The sequence below is a fragment of the Drosophila nasuta genome, chromosome X (assembly GCF_023558535.2).
Source record: "Drosophila nasuta strain 15112-1781.00 chromosome X, ASM2355853v1, whole genome shotgun sequence".
NCBI classification, from domain to species: domain Eukaryota; kingdom Metazoa; phylum Arthropoda; class Insecta; order Diptera; family Drosophilidae; genus Drosophila; species Drosophila nasuta.
In genome coordinates this window covers 14,871,147-14,889,326 of record NC_083459.1, presented here as the reverse complement: position 1 = coordinate 14,889,326, position 18,180 = coordinate 14,871,147, and the positions used below count along the sequence as shown (strand labels likewise).

The window sequence follows — 18,180 nt, the reverse complement described above, 5'->3', positions numbered from 1 at the left end:
CTTATCAGTAAACAGCTGTTTTACTTTTGCTGCCTTAAGCTGCGCTTAACAGCGGATTCAAACTGTACGATTAAAAATGTAGAACTGTTGGCAGCATTATGCAATTTATTTGCTGCATAAATTATTTGCCTGCTTAGCAGTGTTGACATTATAAGAAGAACTAAGCACCCACTTTTATTTTGAATTTATGTTACACTAATGTTAATAACCCCACCTGCACTATTTGAATTGCTTGCACACTGTAAGCAATTAACAGGCAGTGCTTTTAAAACTGTTGGCATACATTGCTTAAATGCGGTATTTATCATTTACTAAAGTTCAACCAATTCTAGCTCTTAAATGCATTTAAGTGTTAAGCTAACACTAAATATAATAATTAAATATTTCATTTAATATAAGTTAATGCATTAACATTTAACATATATTTGGAGCCATTTTTAAATATAAACATCAAGTAACTTTAAGGAATGTTTTAAAATAAAATGTTTTATCTAATAAATAGTATTCAAACAAATAATATTGTTCTTTAAGTCATCTATATTTAATAAATAATTGTATATTTATATGAACATTCAAAAAGCACCCCCTAATGTATTAACATAGTGATTAACATTGTGATAATATATTTTGGGTATTTTTGAAAAGTCACTTAAGTCATTATAAGCTTACCTGCAGAGCGGTCACACTGTTGCGTTTCGTCTCTGTTGTATGTTGTGAGTCGCGGTCGCCGTCACCGTTAAGCGTTTTAACGTCGTCGTCGTCGTCGTCGTTGCCGTCGTCGTCGTGTTTGCCGCCGTCGCAAAAGCAAATACATACTACTGCATAGAGAGAAAGAAAGAGAGAGAAGTGTGCGAATGAACGAACATTCAATGAAATTATGAATATGTGAATTTAAAAAAGATTCATTCTTAACGGCATAAATAAAATTCAAAAAGAACGCGCTGCGCATCAAAGCAGAAAAGTATGTGTAAAATAAAATTGCGCTACGATTTGTTGCGTTTTTCCTTTTCTTTTTTTGTGTGTTGTTTGTGTATCCCGTGTAACCGCTATGTGACTTTGTGTGTGTGAGCGTGCGTGTGAATGTGTGTAAACGTGACTCTGTGTGTGTGTGTGTGTGTGTGTAAGCGCGCCTGAGTATGTGTGTGTATGCTTTGGTTGGATGTTTGAAAAAGTGCATTGTAAAAATAGCCTGCAAAACGAATCAATGCAATTGTCGAGCCCAACAACAACAACAACAACAACAACAAGAGAGGCAGAGATGCAGGCATGCGAGAAAGAGACAGGAGCAGTGTCTTGTCCAAGTTCAAGTCCAGTTCCCCCAGAAGAGTCATCGCAAGTCGATAGCAAGAATGCAACGCGAGTCATCGATAACATTTAGAATCGAATTGCCGCCGACATTACTCCCCCTCCACCACCCTCTAAAGACAAGCGGCTACAATCACATTAACAACGTTTTTACGTTACCATTTTTTTATTCTTATTTACTTTTCACATGTGCTGATAAGATGACAGTCCCAACATTCGACGTGTGTGTTTGCTTACTTTTTTTATTTTTCGTTTTTCTTTCTTCCCCCTTTTTATGATGATGATTATTATTATTATTATTATTTAGTTCCTTTTGCTGTTTTTTTTTCGATGCATGAACAAGATATGCCGCCATTGAACAAATATTTATTAGTAATAGTATTTGGTTGCCTCAATTTACGCTTGGCGGGGCGATAAAACGCTGACGCCAGGCTTAAGAATTTGATTTTTGTTGCCTTTTGCTTTTTGCTTTTTTAGAGGTTGCTCACATTACAAACACTCGCAACGCATACGTAAGTGGAGCTTCTCACCTGTCTCCCCCTCCCTCCTAAACTCCCTAGAAACTTTGGATACAATGACACTTCCAAGTTGTCACCGGAGTTGAAATCGGAGTCGCTCTCGTAGTCAGCGAAACTAGCAAAGCGGTTATTCTCGTTAGTTGTTGTTGTTGTTGCTGTTGTGGATGTTGCATTGGAGTAAAACTCGTTTATTGCTTACCATGTTCAAAGTGGCACACATATTAAAATGCTAACACAACAACAATAAAAACAACATAAAAACTGAAAAGTCAGCAAGAAAAACGAACAAAAGAAAAGTTCAACTTGCATTTGAATTGGCGATGATATCGCTATCGTTATCGTTATCGACTTGTCTTAATCCTCCTCCCACAATGCAAAGAAGATCGTCTATGCACAAGATCCCTCTCTCTTTCTCGCTTAGCTTCTCAACTGCAGCAGCAGCTTCAGCTAATTAGCTAATAAGAAGAACAGTTAGTCAAGCAGCGAAAGAGAGCGCGTGCAGCCTGCGGCTGAGAGAGCGCAAACAGAGAGATTGAGAGAGAGAGTGTGTAAGAGAGCGAAAAGGAACATTTGTGAGTTTTGTTTTTGCTTTCTTTGGTTTTGCAGGCGAAAAACGTTGCGCAGGTTTTGCACGATTCTCATTCGCATTTGGACCGCAGACGCGGCAACAACGCCAAGCTTGCGAAACGCAACGGAACGAAACGAAACGGCAAATGAAACAACGCCCCGTGGTCCGTTTTCAAATAAAATAACGTGTGTGTGCGCGACGGTAAAAATTATTATTCAGTCAACCAAAAAAGCAAATTGTTGAGAAAGGAAACACGATAAAAAACAGTTAAATAATATCACAAAACGCAGTGCAATCCTAACAACAACCACAACAACGATTGATAAAGTGCATTTAAAACGAACGCTGTTGATAAGCAGTTTCTTGCAATTTTTCATACGTTTCATTTCCTTCTTTTTTTTTTGTGGTAAATCAAAATTTGTGCGCTGTTTTTTTTTTATATTTTTTTGTTGATCCTGCGCGTGCGAGAGCGAGCGGCAAATCAAAACAAATGTTTTTTTTTTTGTTGTTATTGTGTGTGTTTGTTAGTGTGTATTTCCTCGCTCTCGAGTATTGTGCAATTTTAATGCAGCGTGTGTCAAATTCGGCTGTTTCATTTTTGGGTTGCGTTTTTCTTTTTTTTTTTTTGGGTGTGTGTGAAAAGTGAAAGTGAAAATTTAGCGCACAGCCAACACACACACACACAGACACGCACGCACGCACACGCCAGGACACACACACACATACACAGATACGCACTCAGAGTCAGGAACAAAAGCGAATGAGAACAAAGAGAGCGCGCGTCTAGGCAGCAGCACCAGCAGCAGCGAGAGAGCACAGCGCCACCACTATTGTGTGAGCGAGAGCGAGAGAGAGAACGCAGCAGGCTCTGGCTCAGGAATTTGGAATTTGGCACAGCGTGTGAAGCGCACGCATTAACACCCCCAACAAACACAGAGCACAATCCAGCAGCCTCTTCTCTAGTGTTCGTCGTGCTCTCTCGCTCTGGCTTGCGCGTGTGCATGTGCGTGTCTGTGTGTGTGTGCGTAAATCTAAGTACGTTCCTCAACTTACATACTACTTCCTCCCCCACTCTTTTTGCTATCTCTAGCATTAGTGAGTGTAATGCGCTAAACTCTCAAGTCAATTTTGCGTTGAAACGAGACGCAGCAGCAGCAGCGCGACGTTTTGTGACGTCAAGAGCAGCAGCAGCGGCAGCACTCCTACACACACACACACACACACACACACATGCATAAACACTGACATACACACACACACACATACACTGACACACTCATACTCACGTAATAACAATAAAGGATCCCTTACCTCCATAAAGAAACGACGCAAGAAAGCGAGTGAGCGAGAGAAGAGAAGCGAGGCAGCACATTGTGTGCGTGCGAGAGCGAGTGAGTGAGTGAGCAACAGTAACAGCAACAACAACCGACAACAACAGCAAATAGCGATAACAACGTTGCAAAAAGGAGTCATAAAAAATGGAACAGCCGAGCATACTCGTCAAAATCCTGCATTCAATACCGCATGTGAATTACACATTTCGTCGGGTTAATGACACCTTCAATCCGGATAGCGATGTTTACCTCGAGGTGAGTACCATTTGGGGGAAACCCCTAACACACACACACACTTACACATAGTTTAGTTTATGTGGTTCTTGTTCTTGGGAGCAGTGGAGTAGGTCTTTAAGTGGGTGCTCCACCAGCACTTGAGACCCGAACTCAGGAACTTGAGAACCCGAAACCGAAACCGTTTCTCGGTCCTCACTCGTTCCCACTGCACACTGCACTGCACTTGAAGTGCGCTCCCATTTTACGTTGATTGCGTTTTGATTTGTTTAGGATTTTTTTTCATTCTTTTTTTTTTGTGGCCCCCTCATAGTTAGTTTTTTGTTCGTGCTGTTGGTATATATTTATTATATATGCCTGCTCCTAATTCTTACGCTCTCTTTGTCACTATTTTGAACCCATCTCCTGCGTTTTTTTTGCCTACCCGAAAAACAGACGCTCTCATTTACCTGTATGACGCGCTCTCTCTCTCTCTCTCTCTCTGTCTTTAGCTTTCTCTCCCGCTCTACCACTTAGCTCTTTGCGTTTGTTGTCTCTCTTTCACATGGTTTTTGTTGTTGTCGTTGGTGTAGCTGCAATTGCACACTCACATACACACACAAGAATAAGAACAACAACAACAACAAAAACCTCTCAAAGTCGGATAATAAATTTCCGAAATTTTCCCATTTTGTTTACGCCTTTTGTTGTCTGCTGCGGCGCTGTGTCGACGAGCCCTTTTTGTTTCATTCCCACAACGTTCCAACACACACAACGGCGCTGTGCGCCATGTGCGCTGCATGTGCCCAGATTCTTATTCTCTCCTACTCCTCCTCGTCCTCTTCTTCTTTTATTCCTTCTACTGTTACTCCTTCGCGGACAGCATCTGCACCTTTGACGGTTTATTCGCTGTGAAGAGGCAGCACATTTCACTAAGGGGATTGGTGAATGGTAAATGAAAGATGTTGGTAAATTGGTCGATTGGTAGTTGTCAGTTGGGTTCAATGGATGAGCGGCAGCGGTTAGAGAGGCAAAGAGGGGGGCTACTACACACACTTCCGGCTTCCCATTTGTTGTTGTTTGGTTTCTTTTGATTGCCCGCTGTCTTGCTGTGTATCAATGGTACCCAAATCGAAAACAACAAAAAAAGTGTCCAAACTAAAGACAACCGAACTGGAGAAGCACTCACCTCAATTCGTAAACGTTCGACTGACTGCTGGAATGACTGACTGACTGTCTGTGCCAACTTATTGACTGACTGACTGACTAACTGATCTGTCAATGTAGTTTACCCTTTCAAACCGTCGATTATCGCTCAACTGTCGGCATGATAAGAGACCCCCCAAAAATACCTTGTGCTAAGTGCCAACAACATTGACGTCAACGTGAATGAACACCAACATAAACACACACACAACAAAAATGAAAGGATGCCGTCGACGTAACGGTTGCCAAGGACGACGCCCAACGGCTATATTTTAGCGGGTCAGCAGCCCTCGGATTTGGGTGTCGGAAATCATTGGTGATTTTTGCACAAGGTTTTACCCAATGACACACGACAAAATTCCCCGGCTGTTAAATTTGATTTCAATTAGCATGGCGCATTTTCAGGATTTAGGATTTAGGATTTGGCCAGAGTTGTGTGTGTGTTGCCGGTTTTGCGTTACCGAACAGCCGATGCCGAGCAACGATGCCTGTCCCTGTGTCAAATTCAGGTCAGCTGAGCGATTCCCGCTTCCCTCTCGAATGCTGTAATCTCCTCTCTCTCTTCTCTTCTCTCTCCACTCTCCACTCTCTGCTGCTGCTGCACTCTCGAATTGTTGGCTGCCGGCTCGTGTCGTGGCTTTGGCTCGGCTTTGGCTTTACTGCTATATTCTTTTTTCTACTGCTGCTTCTTTTTGCAATACGGATGTAGGTCAGCTGGGCGCGCTTTGCTGCATTGGGCGTAGTTTTTTACGCGCGTCAGCAAAACCAGAGTTCAGCTAAGTTGAGGTGAGGTGAACTGAGACGCGTCGCTCCAGGTGGCTACGACTTTCAAGCTATTTGCCGGCTATCGACAGCTGTCTCCGTCTCTGTCTCTGTCTGCGTGCTTGGAGCATCCCACATAGCGCCCCCATGGGGGTTTAGGGGAGGTAGAGTATTGAGCTAAGTACGTCACATGAGATTACACCGAGTACCCACAATAGGGCTGACAATGAGCTACCACTTAAGCCAATTCTGTTTGCGGTTGGCTGGCAAATGAGCCCACTAAGCTAATCTGCTTATCGACTGGCTCTACTTCCTCTCTTCACTCTCCACTCTCTCTGTCTCTCTTTCTGTGTCTCTCCCTCTCCCTCGCTCTCTGTTCGTCTGGTCTCAATATAGAAAGTAGAACGCGACATGCCCCAAAGGTAGCGGATGCAACGGAAGAAGAACCCCTAATAGAATCAACAACGAAAAAAAAACTATGCATATATATATATGTTGATATTGCATAAGGATTTATTACTTGATAGGAAAAGGACGGAAAGACTTAACGAGAGAGAGACAGAGAGAAGGGGAGATAAACGTTGAGGGTATTTTACATACTGTTATGCAGTCGGCAACTGCAACAAGAGGGCGTTGTTCAAATGGTCTGCTCAATTCCCTCATTTGGTAATTGTCAAGGCGACAGCTTAGCACTCTTTTCCTCTACACTTTTGTAATTCCAACTACTATTTGTGAATAACATTCGAGTGTCTTAAGGGAAAGTTATACTTTGCTGATTGACGTCAATATCATTTGCTTAATTACCTTCAAGTTGAGACTGGTTAAATGTGTCGGAAATTTATAAGCTAAGCAGCTATGAATTTAAATCGAGATTTCGAGGTATATCATTTTATTTTACGAGAATAATACAAGAAAAGGAAGAGAAATTAAAATATATATTAAATATCTTGGAATACTGAACTTTAAATTAAATTTATCAGCTTTATATAGTTTGTTAGTCCAAACTTAATTAGCTTAGAACCAGATTTGTTATAGAAGTAGTGAATTTTTCTGTAAACTGAAGCTCGGTTTATGTTTTCATTCAGTGATATACAAAATTGTAGAGATTTGTGGTGAAACGAAGAGTTTATTGTTCCGCTAGCTCTTTATATTAATCGTTGCTCGACATAAAGAGTTCTTATTCCCTCTAGAGATATACTTTTATATACCCTAAGGGGTTATTAAGCATACATATATACCAAGCAAGTACTCTAAACGTCTGTAAGTTATGATTGCAGCTAGTCTAGTCAGTTAATTCAAATTGCATTTAATCAGTCACTTGTCACACTCTGTGTGAGGGAGGGATAGGATAGGGAATCCCTCTTCCTCCGGTGTGTGTGCTACACATTTAGTCGTCAACCCTTTACCTCCCTCCTTCACCCTCTTCCGCCCCTGTTCCAAAACAAGTCTTTAGACATTGCATTTCTGCTGGCTGTTGCTGTTGTTGATGATCAATTTAACCTTCAAATAGCAACACAATTGCTCTTGACAACAATGACAACAACAGCGTCGAGTGTTGGTCCCAATCCCTCGTTGTCGATTCTCCCTTTCCGCTCTCTCCCTCTCCCTCTCTCTGTACGTCTCTTGCGACTAGCGACAACCTCAACCTGGCACCCCTTCAATAGGTTTTACATTGCATTGCGTTATGATGTGATGTGATGTGATGTGATGAGTTGTGATGCTATGTGCTGCTTTCTAGTGTTGATGAAGAGCTTCTCCCTCTTTCCTCTGTCTCTCCTCTTCCATCTTCCATCTTGCATCTTCCATCTCCTCTTTAGCATTGCCTTCTCTTCAGCTTGTCGCTTGTCTAGGCATCCAAGGTGACGATGACGCACAGTTGTTGTTGCTGTTGCTGTTACTATTGCTGCGGGCAGCTGGCGGGGGGAACTCGATTTGACTGTACAACCCGCATACACCACACTCTTCACATACATCCTCCTCTTTCTCCCACCCATAGCGCTATCTATTAGTGATTCATTCGCTTTCGCACCCTTTTTATACCCGCTACCCATAGGGAAGAAGGGTATTATAACTTTGTGCCGGCAGGAAATGTATGTAACAGGTAGAACGAGGCATCTCCGACCCTATAAAGTATATATATTCTTGATCAGCGCCAACAGCCGAGACGATCTAGCCATGTCCGTCTGCCCGTCCGTCCGTATGAAACACTGGATCTCAGAGACTATAAGAGATAGAGCTATAATTTTTTTTCGACAGCATTTGTTATGTTTGCACGCAGATCAAGTTTGTTTAAAATTTTTGCCACGCCCACTTCCGCCCCCGCAAATAAAAAAAAAATCGAATAACAAGCGTAATTTTAAAGCTAGATTTACGAGTTTGGTATATACAGTAATAACTATAGTAGTTATGATTCCTGAAAATTTGGTTGCGATCAGATAAAAGTTGTCGAAGTTATTAAAGAAATACTTTTGTATGGCAAAAACGCCTAATTACTAGGGGTCTTAGGTGCTTTGGCCGACAATCTGGTATATTGTGCCGTCTATGGTATATTTTGAATGCGGTACTATACCGATATACGAAATATACCATTCGGTATATTTTTAGTATTTTTGCAGTATATTTGGTATATTTTTGGGAATAATACCGCAAAATATATTTCTTTTATTCAAAATGGGTAGCGGGTATCTCACAGTCAAGTACACTCGACTGTAACTTTCTTACTTGTTTCTCTCACAGTTGCCCATTATAGTAGTATATCTATAATATATCCCAGTTGTTTGTCCCGTCAATTAGTGCATCAACTAAGTACATAGAAGCTCCATTCCTTCACAGTAATCTATGTAGTTATATATCTATAGATATCCTGTCTGTTGACGCGTTGCATAGACAACACTCTAAATGGTAATACCTAAGAGGCTGAATACAATTCAGGACAAGCAAACACTTTAAGCAGCAGCACCTAGATGGCTTAATAGTTTAAAACAATTTGTAGTACAAATCTTTTCTTCGCATTCTTCATCAATTCAATATACCTAAAGAATCTAATATACCTATACAGTCTATTCGGTAGGTACAAGGTTCAATACTTCAGTACAATTTTTAGTAAATCTTCTCATCGCATTCTACGTCAATCTAAACCTAAAAGGTTCAATACTCCAATACAATCTTTAGTTAATTGAATGTTCCCTAAATATATTTTACTTTATGGAAAAGTTTCCTCCTTTAAAGGCAATTTAAATAGAAGAAAAATTTTGTAACTTTTTATTATTTAAGTAAGAATAAATTAGGTGGTAAGGGGTCAGGACAAAAGTGTATGTGAACTATTTAAAAACCACAATGAAACTGCAGTTGTTGTGCACACAATTGGAAATGTATATGAACTGCCCTCGCTTGCGTCCCTTGACGCCAGCTGTTGAACCAAGAGCTCAACACTCTGAGCTCGGGTCTGTGGTCTCTATATTTAGAAAGACTATCCACATACAGTATACAGTATAGAGTGTATACCATACGAAAGTATCTCAAGCAAATTATCAGGCACTCTACTGCCTGCCTGCCAAAGTTGAGCTGCTGACTTTCATTTTGGGTTATTGCAATTGAAAATGCAATCCAAAAAGAGATGTTGAGAGAGCGCTCTCCCTTAGTCTCGGCCTCGGCAAAATAGTTTTTCCCCGGCTGTCTGCCTGCCTCCTGACTGTCAAATGCAACCACAACAAAAACAAGACAACACACAAGCTGGCAGCAGGCCGTCTGTCTGTCTGTTTGTCTGTCTGTTTGTCAGGCAGCTGCCCTCACATTTGCCAGATGCAACCAAAAAAAAAAAGTAAAAGATACATTTGTATCTTTTGCTTTTACGTCTGCGGCTCTGTCATAAAATCTGCTGCCATTCAATCTCACATTTGGAGAATATGTCGCCCAACTACTATATATATATATATATATCTGCTCATATATGTAGTATCTGCTATATGTACTGTATATAGCGTAAACTTTCCGATATATATTCCAGACATTCCAGTCTTGTGTGAGCAATCGGAGAGACCTTTTTCGCCTGCAACTCGAACTGTTGCTGCTGCTGCTGCTGCTTTGGCTGTTTATCTCATTTGAAGTTGGAGCTGTTTATTTGTGCAACAAGCGTCGTGTCGACTTTGGAACTTTGGAATGTTTATTTGCTTTTGCTGGCGGGCTGTGCTCTAATTTCGTTTTGATTTCGATATACACACAGACGCATAAAAAGGGCGCCCCAAGCGACCTCTTTGCATCGTTTACATATTTCAAGTTCTCTAAAACTGCCCCCAGACTTTGTCTCTCCTCTTCCTCTCTCTCGCTCTCTCTCTCTCGCACCTTACCAACTAAAAAGTTGCTAACTTAAGCACTTTGAATCGACCACACACACACACACACAGACAGAGACAGTCAGGCAGTCAGCATTTTTAAGAGAACAGCCTTGGCCCACGCGCTTCGATTAACTCGACTACTAACTGTGCCTAACTGGTCCACTCAGCAGGTTTCTCCTGCTTCTCTCCTCCCCCCCATTCACCATCATTTTGAATGCATATTTCAATACCCAGTCATACTCCAAATAAACGTGCATGGCATAAGCAAGACGGGCATCTCCATCTCCTCCCCTTGGCTCTCTCCACTTTTAGCTTTGGTCGGATGTGCAATACCCTAGAGAAAAGAAGCTGCTGAATAAGCAAGGAAGGAATAAAACCGATTGAGAGATCAATGCAGGACACAATTCTGGACTAAAAGTGAATTGAAGCAATCATAGCAACAAGCTATAATTAAGTAGATTCATAATTTAGTCGAATGAATTTAAACTTAAACTAGTTGAAGATCAAAGTTGTGCTTTTTATGTCATGAAAAGAAGAAATTCTTTTGGTAGTTTCGAGGAAGGAAAGAATATTTAAAAACAAATTCATTTGGTTGTTTAAAATGAAGATATTCTTTCGTTAGTTTCTAGAGAACATAAAAGATTATAAGAAGAAATTCTTTTAGTTGTTTTTAGGGAATAAACAAGACAGAAAGCTATAGTTCAGTGTGCTCGACTGTCATATACCCTCTAAGCATATGGAATTTAATCAAAATAACACCAAATCATTTGCAACTTAAAGTAGTATGATGAAATTTTACTGACAAACTATTAAAACAAAATTAAACAATAATTTGTAAAGTCAATTTCAACTTCAACGTGATCCTTTATTTTTCAATGTTATGGGAAATACTGCTTCATGAGTCACAACTCGTTCAAAATGCGGATGCTAATCTACAACAACAACCACAACAAGTAAGAAAGCTACAGTCGAGTGTGCTCGACTGTGAGATACCCGCTACCCATTGTGAATAAAAGCAAAACAGTGCGGGATTACATTTAAAATATACCATATTAGTATACCGCAAAATGCTATACAAATATACCAAAAACTGCATTTGGTATATTGGTATTCGAAATATGCCAAGCAAAACAATGCGGTATTCATTATAAAGTATTAGTAACTAGTATATTTAGTATACCGCAAAATATTAACAGCATAACAAAAGTCACATTTGGTATATTGATATAGTTATACATTTGAAATATACCATAAAGTGCAATATATACCAGATTGTCAGCCAAAGGCAACTAAGATCCATTTTTCGTTCAATAAAAGTATTTCCTAAATAATTTCCTTTTATTAAAATTTTCTACAGTCACAAAGTTTTAATACCCCTCTATCCTATGGGTAGCGGGTATGAAAAGTTCAAGTTCAAAAACGTTTCGATTTCAGTTTGAAAATGCGCTCAGCATGTTCTTTGTTTTTTTCTTTATCTTCTTTATTTGGATCTCTCTTCGGTTTTTATTTCTTTGTGTTTGGTGGGCGTCCCAAGTGGCTCATTTTGGGAATCTTTTATTTAATACGTTGGGTATATTTGGTCTGAAGCTGGTTGTTGTTGTTGTTGTTGCTGTTGCTCCTGTCATCAACATCACTTCCCATTCTCAAACTCAAATTCTCTCTTTGTCGTCGTCGCTCTTTGCTTTATGCTTTGTTTTGGATTGCAGAGATTTCTTTTTGCTGTTTGCCTTTGGATCTTTTCCCGCATCTGTTCTCCGCCTCTTTCATGTTGTGTGAAAGTTTAGCGTAGGCGTCTCGCCCATCTCTCTCTCTTTCTCTCTCTATACATATATACATACATATATTGTGTAGACTTTACTGTTAATGGCTTTAAGAAGAAATCTCACGCCAACGCTTCGTTTGTATTTGTTTATATGCTCATCGATTTTATGATCTGATCCCAACAGCAACATCATAATTGACTTTTTTTCTCTCCTTCGAGTTGATGCTTGATCGGTTCTTTATGAGTGCATTTATTTTTTCCTTTTTTTCTGTTCTGGTTGAATCTATGTCAGTTGGTTAAACGATCTGTTCGATGTGATAATGACATGTGCATATGGTTAGCTCTTTAGCTTTTATCTGATTTCGGAAATGTGTGTTTCAATACTCATCTCGTCTATCGATTAAGAAATGTGTTTATAAAATTAGCTTTCGTGCTCTATTTCAATTCGGCATCTTTTATTCTTCTTTTCGAAATCATTAATTAGTTTGCAAACGGAAAGAAAAATGAGTTTTGCGCTTAAATAACTCATTATTTATATGTCCGATTATTATTGGATCGATATCGATAGAATGAAATGTTTATATTGCCATTACTTGCGGCGAAGCTGTAAACATATTTATGAATTGTTTATTGTTTATTGCAAAAAGTACAACTGAAATGTGCAATGAAAACTGATTCATCAAATATGCTCTCTTGCATTCAATCAAAAGTTCGAGTTGAAGTTGCAATCAAAAGTCGCAAGTTAAAGTTGAAAGTTTCCAAAACAATGCAAAACTCTGATGCGTCATCAGATATTCTCTCTGTGACATGAATTTAGCACTTTTGATTTATTTATTTACATTCTAATTAGTTTTTCGCTAGTTTTCTAGCAAACGATCAAATGCGCTACTTTAATTTTGCATTTGCAATTCGTTGTCGTTGTTTGTGTCGAGTTCATCAATAATTTACATATAATATGCGATCTTTATTCCCATCTGGAAATTGCACAATTGTAATTCCATGCTGTGTGTCCATTCCATTCCATTCTTTTGTTACTCCTCTCTCTTTCTCTATCTCTCTCTCTCTTTGTGTAGTTTTTGTTACGGTGCGTCACGTGACGTGATTTGCATATGAAATGCCGGCTTTTGCCTCACTGTGTCCCATCAAAGGCCCGACCCAACTACTTCAACTGCTCCCGCCTCCTTCTCTTTTCCATTCCCTCCTCAATTTGAGTTTGTGTACATAATTTTACCTGCCATTTGTGCGCACTTCCTCGACTTCCTCGCTGGGCGACGCTTTTCAATAATTTGCCTTTGCTTTTTATTTATTCATCGAGCACAAGCAACAGCAACAACCAACCAACCAACCAGTCTCCAGCTGCCTCTCTATGGCAATTGCCATGTGGACAGCCGGTTTTAGTTTTGTTGCTTCTCTCTCTCTCTCCCTCACCGTACCTCTCACTCTCTTTTTCGTATACCCTCTAATCACAGACATACATCAAATGGATAGCATTAAGTGCGAGTTCAAACGTGCAACAACTCGAAGTTCAAATATTTGCACTATCCAACAATAAAGTTCGCCAAAAACCAACTGAAAAACAACAAATATATTTTATATTCTTCTAAAAAAACATTAAGCTGTTTTTCATATTCTGAAATTTAATAGATCTTTTTCACTTTTTGTTTAAATTAAAGCGTCTCAAAAAAGAACTTAAATGTAAATTTGATAGGGAATAAATGTTTCTGAAAGTTGTTTATTTAGTTTTTATTTTTAATGTAATTGGTTTTAGGGAATACATTTTTCGAAAAGTTGTGTAATATCATTTAATTTCTACTTATTTATTTTATTTTTTAAGTGAATTTTCTTTATATTTATCATTTGTTTTAATTTTATTGTGAATCAATTTGAAAAATAAACAGCTTAAATGTATTTTTTTGAGAATAAATGTGTTTAAAAGTTTTGTAACATATTTTAATTGTTCTTGATTTATTTGACTGTATTCAATTTACTGCTTAAGACATCTTTAATTTTGTAAACCAAATCACAAACTTAAAGATATATTAAACTAAATACTTTGTCTAATAATAATAAGAAATACAATTTAAGGAATTACAGAAAATTCTTGCAAAAATGTTATATGAAAATGATATTAAGATTAGCTATTCAATTTAATAATGAATATGAAATATCTATGTCTATATATTTTCGAAATACCTATAAATAAATAGTACTTAAAATTTAGAGATCATCAGAGAATTAATATGACAAATGTTGTGTGGAAGTTATTTAATACATTATTTGTTATTTTGCATTATTCCGACACAATATGACATAACATAAAGTCGGACAAGCTGTTGTGTGATTAAATATACAAAGCACGTAGTAATTAATATAAATCAGAATGTGAAAAGTGTGTGTGTGTGTGAGTGTGTTTGGAGTGTGTCGGATTCACTTCCTGTGCAGCACTCGATGACGTTTCCGTTTTGGGCAGTTTTGTTCAGCAGCAGCAGCAGCTGATAACAAACTGTAATCCCTTTTGGCATTCCTTTGGCACATGTGGCATCCACATATGTGTATAGTCCTCCTCTTCCTCTTTCTCTTTCTCTGTCTCTTTCACCTCCTTCTCCCTTCTCCACAATCACAATCTGTTCCCATTCTGTCTGTCGAGTGAGTGCGAGTTTGCCTGTGGCCATTTTTGTTGTCGTTGTTGTTGATGTTGTGCATGATTCACAATTCTGTTAGAGCTATCAACAAAACGCCTTGCAGATTGCGGCATGCTTTTTGCATTGTGTGCCACGCTGATTACAGTTGCAGCTTTGCAGCTTTGCTGTTGCTGCAAAAGGGGGAACCTCACAGCGTGCCCCGGAAGCGAGCTCATTTCAGATATTATGTCGCACTCTCTTCTCTCTGTATGTGTGTGTGTGTCTGTGCCTGTGTTTGTGTGTGTGTGGGGCCAGTTTCGTCAGCTCAACAACATATCCATAACATTCTCTCATAACCGTAACCGTAACCATGCACATACTTATGCTCATAACTGTGTTTTGTTGGCTAAGGGCATTTTTTTTTTGTTCGGTTTTTGTTGTGCTGAGAGGGAAACTGGTTTTTCCTCCATTGGATCGCATTCAACGGCAATGTTGACGTTCTAATTTCGGGGCTAAGCCGAGCGACAGACAGAAAGAGAGAGAGAGAGAGAGATTGAGAGTGAGAGGGGAAAACAAAGTGCCAAAGCGGTGGCGACTATAAAATGTTATAGAGCGTCGTCCACAAGCAACGCCTACGTACTATATCCCAAACTTAAGACACAAGACTGGGGCCACATAAAACGACATAACAACAACAACCAACAACAGCCAGAGAGGTAAAAATAACAACAACAACTTGCGCTGTGTTGCATTTCAAATATGAAAGTTTTTGCCTGCAATTTGAGGCTTAGAGCAACGGACAAAAAAACAAGTAAGAAAGCAGCAATCGGGCGTGATTGACTGTGAGATACTCGTTTAATAAAACCACATACTAAAAATACTAAAATACTAAATAAAAAATGAAAATATACCAAATTAATATTAAGAAAAAACATTTTCCATCAAACCATATTCTAAAATTATACCAAATAAATATATACCAAAATACAAATTTTCTTTAAAATCGTATTCTAAAAATATACCAAATATATATACAAAAAATACTGAAATATACCGAATGCTAAGGTATATCAATAAATAAATAAGGTATATCAATAAAACCATTTTCTAAAAATATGCCAATTCAATATACCGAAAATATACTAATATATACCGATTGATATATATCGTATATTAGTGTGGTACTACATTCAAAATATACCAAATTGTCTGGTCATAAAGCCATTTTTTTTTAAATATACCAGATTAATATACTGAAAAATACTAAAGTATACCAAATGTAATATATGGTATATCGATAAAGTTCTATAATCAAAATATACCATAGCGTCAAAAATATACCAGATTCTCTGATCTGCAGACACAAAGTTATCATACCCTTCTACACTCTGGGTGTCAGGTATAAAAACAGCGCTGCCAACTTGCTGTGAAAAGTGACAGCAAAAAAATGTTGGGCTTCTAAAGCGTCAACGATACGAAGTGCTTTTGGATTACATTGGTTTAAGATTTCTTTTGCTCGTTTGTTTTTTTTTTTCGCAATTGAATTGCACTCGCATCGAATTACCTTGCTCAATGTCAAAGAGACGTCGTCGTCGTCAGTGCATCGATTCAATCGATTGCACTGTTCAAACTTGGTCTATAAATAGTCAGAGATATCACTCGATCCATCGTCTACTTATTTTTCTAGCTGCTTATTACAAAACTGACTCATTATGTGCATTAAAGCAGCAACAGCTTCAATTAGTTGCTGACTTGATAGTCAAATGAGTTTTTGATTTATTTCATTGAGATTACTGTAAATTGAATGCATTTGAAATTGTTTTTAATTTCTTAATCTGTTCACTAAAGTTTCGATGACTTTGGGTTATGGCAATGTTTACAGTTTCAATGTCAAATCAAATTCCTTTAAAGATTACGGAGTCATAGACAAAGGGATTTGTTTGTTGAGCACTGCGCATTTAGTTTAATCTGTTTCGTACTCTTGATTTACGCAAAATATTGTTGTTTCGTTGTAGTTAATAGAAAGTTTGTGCACACGAGTGTTTGTCTTTTACGACTGTTTTTTGTTTTACTTGATTGCATTTTTATTTAAATGCATGGAAGTTTTGGATAAACCTTAAAAGAAGAACTATGTCCAAATTGTATTTTTCAATAGTAATAATAATTTGTTTGCAACTAAAATAATGGCAGTTTTTCAAAAATTGAAAAAAATAAACATGAGAAATTCGCGTTTCTTTTATCCAAAAAAAAAAAGTTAGAAACAGACATTTAAAATATAAAAAATCTGAAAAATCAACAAAAATACAATACAAAATAAAAAAAATATAAATTAAATAGAGAATGAAAATCAACGCCTTTTTTAATTTAAGAAATAAAAAATTAAATTACTAAAATTAGAAAATTGACAAAATATACAAAATTGGGAAAATTGCCAAAGTTTAATTAAATGTAAATTATAAATTTTAAATTAATAAAGAAAATAAAAATCGACGAATCGAATTTTAAATTCATTTATTTTTTATTGTTGTTTCTTTATTTTCTTCGTTATTTTTTCCATTTTAAATTGTTTTTTTTTATTCGTTCTTTTCTTCCTTTTTTCTTTGCGCTAGTTGTCTGTCAATATATAAATTTTTTTATGATTTTTTTTTCTTTATTTACTTTTTTTCGCTTTTTATACCCGCTACCCATAGGGTAGAAGGATATTATAACTTTGTGCCGGCAGGAAATGTATGTAATAGGTAGAAGGAGGCATCTCCGACCCTATAAAGTATATATATTCTTGATCAGCGTCAACAGCCGAGACGATATAGCCATGTCCGTCTGTCCGTCTGTGCGTCCGTCCGTATGAACACCTAGATCTCAGAGACTATACGAGATAGAGCTATAATTTTTTTTCGACAGCATTTGTTATGTTTGCACGCAGATTAAGTTTGTTTAAAATTTTTGCCACGCCCACTTCCGCCTTTTTACTAAGATTCTTAGTTGCTTTGGCTGACAATCTGGTATATTGAGCCGTCTATGGTATATTTTGAATGCGGTACTATATCGATATACCACATACCATTTGGTATATTTTTAGTATTTGTGCAGTATATTTGATATATTTTGAGAATAATACCGCAAAATATATTGCTTTTATTCAAAATGGGTAGCGGGTATCTCACAGTCGAGTACACTCGACTGTAGCTTTCTTACTTGTTTCTTTTCTTTTCTTGCTCTAAACGCTGTCGATATTTAAAAGAAAATGCGCTTTAAATTGGTTCAATGATCAATCCTCAACTGCTGCTGATTGTGCATATAGAAATTTCCTCTATACTTATTTGTTCAATTCAAGTTGTCGCTGATTGTGCTCGCTCAACTCTTGCTGCTCTCGACTTTTCCCTTGTCCCGTTCCGCTGTTGATTCAGTGCCGCCCTTTTGCCTTCCCCCCTCTCCCTCCGTCCACTGTTCAGCTGTTGATTCAGCTCTGCTCTAAATATTCATACTATATTAGCTAGTGCTAATTTCGTGTATATGAACAATCTAAACACAGTAGCTAAAAGTCACTTTGTGTCTGT

General features: G+C 38.0%; 1 protein-coding gene across 1 annotated transcript in view; it reads left to right on the top strand.

Moving 5' to 3' along the window:
* Positions 1-689: 689 nt before the first annotated feature.
* Positions 690-18,180, top strand: part of LOC132797205 (polyhomeotic-proximal chromatin protein) — a 39,009-nt gene continuing 21,518 nt past the window's right edge. The window contains 2 exon segments of the mRNA XM_060808775.1: positions 690-961; positions 3,482-3,980. Of these exon segments, the coding sequence (XP_060664758.1) occupies positions 3,870-3,980 (111 nt within the window). The 5' untranslated portion in view covers positions 690-961; positions 3,482-3,869.